Genomic DNA, 7,661 nt, shown 5'->3' on the forward strand with positions numbered 1-7,661 from the left:
ATGCCAATCGCCACCAATTACGGGATGACACAGTCGCTCATTGCTGGAGACATGACGGACTGGTGCATGTTTAATAGCCATCTTCAGTTGTTGTAATTCTAGGGCTGGGCAGGCTGTCTTCAAGCCAACAAGCAATCTCAAATGCATGTTTCTGATTGGGCAGGGGTGTGTTTGTGTGCATTTGTGTCTTTGTGTGTGTGTGTGTGTGTGTGTGAGAGAAAGAGAGAGAGAGAGAGAGAGAGAAAGAGAGAGAGAGAAATAAGGGAAGAAGGGAGAACATGAACACATGAGAGATGACACTGAGAGGAAACGGGGGATTAGTGAATGAAAGAGAAGGACAGAATGAGAGCGATTCTGATGAATGACAGGCTGGCCGTGGAGAGCTCTCTGGGGACGGGCTGGACAGAGTGCAGTCGGACCTCTAGAGGCTTTCACTCATCATTGCATGCAGACACACATGCACACATTTCTACTCCTTTCTGCTAACAGGTTTCAGCTAATAAACAAGTCATTTTTCTTCCGTTACTTAAGACACATGGGAGCACTGCTCATACAAACAAATCAAACAGGTAAACACTCATGCACAAACACACACACACACACTCACACTCACACACATAAACATACACAACAACAAAAAGCAGCATCTTTGTGTAAAATAGACAGGAAGATCACACACTCCTCTCAATTATCTCAGGCAGACAGACATTACTCATAACTCAACACCACTTTCCTCTCTGCCAGAACCCTTCATTCAAGTTTGGTGGGGGAAAAAAAACTTCAGTGAAATGAAAATAGTTTCACAGGTGGGATTGAATGACTGCCTCACAGGATAATCACATTTAACTGTTATGTTAACTCTCTCTCTCACACACACACACACACACACACACCCCACACACACACACACCCTCCCACACACACACAAAGGTGTGTAAAAAGACATTCTCAAGTAAAGCGGTACAACTTCAAAGCTTGGCAGCTGTTTCTCATTCCCCGCTCAGCCCAAAGAAAAAAACAAAATGGTGGGGACCCACAAATTCCCAAAATCCTATGTTTTTTCCCCAGCAGGCACTGCCTGTGGAGCGAGGAGAGAGGATCACAGATGAGAGACACTCAGCACGCAGCTCACCTCCCCTCCTGTGTTTGTGCAGATGGACAGAACCACTCTCACTCCCAGAACCTTTCTTCCTCCTACGTGTTCTTCTCATCCCCTCATCTATCCATTAACAACTCACATGCAATGAAGCCTCTACTCATGTAAATGAGTATGAACAGTATGACAGCAACATTATAGTAATGACAGTGTCAGCTTATGGTCTTAGTTTGTCATTACTGTGTGTGTGAGTGTATTAATATGGCCCCCCGAGTGGCCCAAGTCATTATGCACAAATGTATTTTACGTCGCTAATTTCATTGCAAATGCCTTCATATAATATGATGCAATATGATAAAAGCATGCATTTACATTTCTATTGTTTCTTATGTATATGTGTTGTGTATGTGTGTCGTGTGTGTACGTGTGATGGGTGCGTGCATGCGTGCGTGTGTGTGTGTATGTGTGTGCGTGGTATAGTTTGTCGCACAGGAAGTCCCCACGGTCAGGGACCCCATTCTCAGTGGAGATGTTGAGCCTCTGAGGATTTATGTACGTGTGGACCTACACACACTAGTTTGCCGTTTCACAGACTAGTCACATTTTTGGCGTTTTTACAAAAACAAACATCATTCTTGCCTTCATGCAATACACCAACAAAAATGTGATTCATACAGATTTTATGTCATAAAATGTAACTGTTGAAAAGAAAAACATGAATTACATGACTTGCCATGGACAAAACTAAGCTTTTGTATTCAACAGTCATCTCCTCCAGCCAAATTGCCTGGTTTCCATGACAATCTAAATTTGTGTTATCCAGAATGCTATACATGACAGTATTTATATAGATGTCTTTCCTGTGTTGTAGCAGACAGGGTTTATTGTGAACTGAATTCAGATCAGTCCAACCACTGGATATAGAGTACTACCGCCCTCTACAGGAAAATCACAAGCATGGATTTCATCAACATGCACTGCAGCACTGTATTATATTTTTTAACTCATACAAGTGATGTTTTCTGTAAATATGCATGTAATATTTCAGAGTTTTAGTGATTATCCACTCCTGTTCAGTCACTTCTGTTCCGGTCACTTCTGCTCTAGTCTTTTTATTTAATAATTGAGCATGATGAGTTCAATAAGAGGTCTTACTGCAGAGACTACAGTGCTTAACATCCCAAACCACTGAGCTAGAAAAAAGATTACTCAACATATGAAAGAGATCTGTCAATACAATTATACAAAACCATCTATTATAAAAACAAAATGGGGTCATTGGCTGTTGTCTTTTGAATACCTGAATCAATTTCCATTAGGGGTATCAAGCACACATTTGATCTTATCATTATCACATACTATCTTTTGTCGTGCCATTTCTTCCCCCCTAATGGGTTCTGCTGAAGCATATCAGGTGTCTGATTGATGTTAATCTGAAGCTAAGGGTGACTGAGGGGGAACTTGTTTCTCACCTTGAGTCCACAGCTAATTAAAAGGTTCCCTCACACCTTTGTTTGTGCATAGACAGGTAGGTTGATGATGATCAAATAACACATTTGGATATGAATTAGAAAGCTGTCAGTGGAATAAATAATTACAGGTGAAGCCAGTGAAAATTGAGCAAACATTCAAAAGAATGTGTTCCATACCAGCCTTTATTCTGATGACACTTTTTTTTACTCTGACCAGCAGAGGGCAATGCTGATTTAAGAAATCTGCAGCCATTTTCACATAAAATATATGGCAGGTCCAGGTGTTACTAATGACATTAATTAAGGTTCAGATTCTGTTACATTGAATGGCCTCCTTACACCAAACAACTTTGACAAGATTTGGGAAAGATTCTTGGAAGTTTGAATGGGTGGCATTAGTTAAAAGACTACAATCTTTCAAGAATCTTTCCCAAATCTTGTCAAAGTTGTTTGCTGTAAGGTGGCCATAAATTGAAATTAAGGTATTTAGTAACACCTGTGCCTGCTTTACAATTTCATTTCAAAATGTCTGCTGTAAAAAAAGAGGTCTATTACCTGGCCATGATGTAATGATTTGGAGCAGATGTTAAACGAGCACACTCCAAGCTGAGCGCCGCCCCAAGACCTAGGCTATAAAAGAACCATGAGGAATACAAAAAACAGATAGAAGATTTGGTCTTTGTTCGACCAACAAGTGTCACAATGGTCTCTACTGGTGTTGTAGTCTGTGTCATGGCGCTGGTGTGTACCTGTTGCATGTCCGATTCTACTCAATTCTCCGGTAGCGGAGACTTGTGGAATCAGCAGAGGCAGCAGTCGGTGTATGCTGTGGTTGGGTACGCAGGAGTGCAGGAGCATCAGAAGAGGAAGAAGATGCACAAGTCCAAAGTAAGCATTGTGTCTGGGAAGTTGCCTGAACACGAGCGGAAGATGCTGAAGTTTCTGGTCGAAAATCCTTCTGGTCAACATTTCGCTCAAGCACCGGAGCCAAATAACCAAAACATGGTCGTATCTGTTTGGCAGGGTAATGAAGCATTGCATGAATCTAATCAAGAACCACAACAACCAACCACAATATCTCCTGTGAGGGCTACTTGGGTAACTAGGTTTCCTGCTAGTATAATATTTAAGAAAACAATGTCTTCAGCAGGTCTGCCCATCAAGAAATTTGAGCGTCCAGTTGTTCCTCAGCGTCCAGAACCTCGAATATCTAGAGCTCCTGAAGTCATTGAGCCTCCAACTGCTGAACCTAAAATGACCAATCCACCAACTATTGACACTCTAATGGATGGGACACCAATTGAGCGTCCAGCCACTGAGGCACCAACTGATCTTCCAACTGATTATTTTCCGACTAGTGAGACCCCAACTGACAAGCTTCCAACTAGTGAGACCTCCATTGATGAGCTTCCAAATGATTACTTCCCGACTAATGAGACCCCAACTGACAAGCTTCCAACTAGTGAGACCTCCATTGATGAGCTTCCAAATGATTACTTCCCGACTAATGAGACCCCAACTGACAAGCTTCCAACTAGTGAGACCCCCGTTGATGAACTTCCAAATGATTCCTTCCCGACTAGTGAGACCCTAACTGACGAGCTTCCAACCAGTGAGACCCCCATTGATGAGCTTCCAAATGATTACTTTCCGACAAGTGAGACCTTAAATGATGAGCTTCAGACTAGTGAGAACTCAACTAATGAGCCTCCGATTGAGACCCCAAATGAAGAGACCATCACCAAGTCATTTCAAGAGCAATACCCTCCTGCTGCCTTGAGCCCACAGCATTCAGTGAGTTCTCATGTGCCTCAGCCTCTTGCCATTCCCACAGTTATCGTTAGAGAGCCAGAAGCCCCACAGTCTGTCATTGTTCATTGCGGTGAGAGTTTGCTCCACCTGCAAGTGAAGAGGGACTTTTTTGGGACGGGCCAGCTGATCGGTCCGTCAGACGTCACACTTGGTGGCTGTAGGCCAACGGGCCTCAGTTCTTCCTCTGACATGTTGCTGTTTGAAACTGAACTGCACAAGTGTGGAAGTCGTGTTCAGGTATTTGGGTGTGTCTGCCTGCATATGGTTCTCCACAGAAATGCTATAGCTTCTTTTCCATGCCTGACAATTTTTTTCCTTTTTTCTTCTTTTCAGATGACTGACGACCTACTAGTTTATAAATTTACCCTGGCCTACACAGCAGTGTCCACTGAGGACTCCCTGATTGTGAGAACACATGATGCTGTGGTCAATATTTCATGTCAATACCAGAGGTAAGCAAATTCTTAAACTTGGGGTTTTCAGATTGTGCTTGGCTTCATTATATATTTCTCACAGGTATAATGACTTTCCTATATCTCACAGGTTGCATAATGTGAGCAGCAGTGGCCTAATGCCAACCTGGCGTCCCTTCCACCATACTATGGCCTCTGAGGCAAGACTGGATTTTTCTTTGAGGCTTATGAATGGTCAGTGTTAATGAAATCTTCATAATTGAGAGGTGGTGGGGATGGATACAGGTTGCATGTTGAGGAAAGTGTTGTATTGCCTTTTTAGGGTTTTCATTCTCAAGTTTGATTCCCTCTTGCAGATGACTGGGTGTCTGAGAGGACTTCAGGCAAATATTTATTGGGGGACGTCATGAACATTGTAGCCTCAGTTCGTCAGTCCCGTCATGCTCCTTTTCATGTATTTGTGGAAGACTGTGTGGCTTCACTAGGACCAGAAAGACATGCTGATCCTTCTTATTTTCTCATTGAGAAGCATGGGTACGTGGAGCCAATCAGTTTCATTCAAACAGATGTTAAGTTTCCAATCATTCAGGACCTAGGATCTTAATGGCTTGTATCCATCGAACTGTTTGAGTTGGTTATTTAAATGTTTTTGGCATGCATGTAGTTTGCAGTGCAGTATGATTGACCATTAGTGCTAAGCACATGGTTCAACCCAGATTGGTAGATAAGGCACTCCCATAAGAGATGGCAATGGCAGCGCTTTTTCATGCCGTTTTCCAGATTATGGGGCTTTTGGAACTCTGGTCAAGTAGTCAATGAGGTAATTGATTATGCCCTCCAGCATCCAGAAATGCATCCCACCTTCCTGTGATTCAGCCATTCAGCAGTTTTGTTTTTGGAGCTTTTGATAGCGTGGCGGCAACATCAGTGTCCTCTATCTACGGCTCTGGTTCAACCATTTCCCGGAATACCCACAATTGTTTGGCTTGTTTTATATCCTGTCCTTGTGAGTGCTTGCACTGCTTCTGAAGATTAATTCTAATCTTGTCTTGTACTTCAGGACATGTGCTGTTGTAATGATGTTTGGGGACAGGACTTGTATGAAATGGACACTAAGGCATCTCTCTAATGCTCCTCTTTTTGCAAATGCAGGTGTCTGTCTGACTCCAAGCTGATCAACTCTCGTTCTCTCTTCATGCCCACTACACAGGGTGGCATGTTGAGATTTCAGTTGGAGACCTTCAGGTTTGCTGGTGCCAGCCAGAGTTTGGTTAGCATCACTCCTCTACTAAGGTTTCTTGTGTAACTGTCTCAAACCGCCTACTTGCACACTTCAAATACTTAGTTTAAGTATATAGTACAGATATTGGGACAATACTAACCATTGAAAAGTGGGCACAACGTAAGTAAGAGCTCAATGCACACTAGCAGTGTACTGATGGAAGTATGCGGTTTGAGACCCAGTCCCTTTTGTTGTAATTCAACCCGATTTGACTAAATAGGTAAGTCTTAGACTTTCTGACTAGTTGGCTAACACTATATCCCTGCTCATTAGCTGCAGTGTGTTAGCCTTTTACAAAACTTGTATAGGCTCACCCTGAAACGTACAACCGCATTAGTGCCTGTCTAAAAATGCACGATGCATAGAGTGTGTAATCATGTCCATATTGTTGCATAAATCATGATTGGTCTTGATTTGTAGTGTAACGTAGTGTGTTAACGATCCATCTAAACCTTCATTCTAACTAATATTCTGTTTTTGTCCAGTTGTACATAACATGCACCCTTGTGGCGGTATTGGACACCAGTATACCAGATGGCATACATAAAGCATGCCATTTCTCCAAAGAAAAGGACCGGTAGGTTCTAAAAAGTCAGAACAATTGGCCTCTAGGGTTTCATCAAACTTCTTAATGAGCATTTTTTCCATTTGAATATCAACACTTGAAATGTGCAATCTTGTAATGTACATGCAAATTTGATTTGTGAGTTGGATTATCCCTCAATTTGCATATCTTAAGTGAGATTAAAATTAAATATTGTTGTTCATATCTGCAATCCTTCTTGCATGTTTCTGTGAACATCGCCCTGATCTTATTTCTTGATGCCAGGGCAGTTTAGAACTCTTCCCCTGATTCTAATTGTACATTTTTAAATTAGCATGGCAGTGGATGAAAAACAGATGTCCCCTCCCCTTGCTTATCAGAATGTGAATGTGCATAAAATCATGAATGCATAAAATGTGCAAACGATCAGCTGACTGTTTCTCCGTGAAACACTTTGCCTTCACAGGTGGGTCAGTGCAAGTGGGAATGATGAGGTCTGTAGCTGCTGTGAAGCAGAAACATGCCCACAGAGAAAGGCAAGAAGCCTTAACGGTAAATCCTGAATGTGATCAATGAATGTGATCAGTTTACTAGCCTTAAAAGATTCTTTTGACCTGAAGTCATTTATGTAGACGTACAGAACTATAATGTATTTCTTATTTTTCCAGATTTTAAGCAGAGGTCTGTAGTACTAGGACCTATCACTATTCTGAAGAGGATTCCAACCAAGGAATAGTCCTGAGCTTTGAGTTTCCCATGATTTCAGGTGCATGAGGGAAGAAAATGTGTGATTTCATGACTGTAATAATAAAGTGTACATTTGATTCAGATGATCTAGTCCTCATTCATTTAGTATAATAGACAAATTGGTGTGTAACCAAGTGTGTTCATACAGCTAGGAAGTGGGAAGGTTCCCACTTTGGAACTCCACACTTCTGAGTTATGAGCGTTCATGTGATGACCCAGACAATGTTGGTAATGTTAGCCTTCTGGTTAGCTAGCCTACAAACATCAAGTTACTCAAAGGTAGACTGTGTTCCAA

At 42.0% G+C, this 7,661-nt stretch overlaps 1 protein-coding gene across 1 annotated transcript; it reads left to right on the forward strand.

Annotated features, from left to right (window-relative positions):
• Positions 1-3,219: 3,219 nt before the first annotated feature.
• On the forward strand, positions 3,220-7,447 carry LOC121697218. The gene is made up of 8 exons (XM_042078638.1): positions 3,220-4,617; positions 4,714-4,832; positions 4,924-5,027; positions 5,150-5,327; positions 5,946-6,063; positions 6,561-6,652; positions 7,086-7,171; positions 7,288-7,447. The coding sequence occupies exons 1-8, from the start codon at positions 3,271-3,273 to the stop codon at positions 7,353-7,355; spliced, it is 2,112 nt and encodes a 703-aa protein (XP_041934572.1). The 5' UTR covers positions 3,220-3,270; the 3' UTR covers positions 7,356-7,447.
• Positions 7,448-7,661: the final 214 nt, after the last annotated feature.

Source organism: Alosa sapidissima, chromosome 22 (genome assembly GCF_018492685.1).
Source record: "Alosa sapidissima isolate fAloSap1 chromosome 22, fAloSap1.pri, whole genome shotgun sequence".
Classification (NCBI taxonomy): domain Eukaryota; kingdom Metazoa; phylum Chordata; class Actinopteri; order Clupeiformes; family Clupeidae; genus Alosa; species Alosa sapidissima.

Coding starts and splice junctions, on each gene's coding strand:
- LOC121697218 (XM_042078638.1), top strand. CDS start 3,271: ATGGTCTCTACTGGTGTTGTAGTCTGTGTCATGGCGCTGGTGTGTACC. Junction 4,618..4,713: donor AGTGTGGAAGTCGTGTTCAG/GTATTTGGGTGT, acceptor TCTTCTTTTCAG/ATGACTGACGACCTACTAGT. Junction 5,028..5,149: donor TTCTTTGAGGCTTATGAATG/GTCAGTGTTAAT, acceptor TCCCTCTTGCAG/ATGACTGGGTGTCTGAGAGG.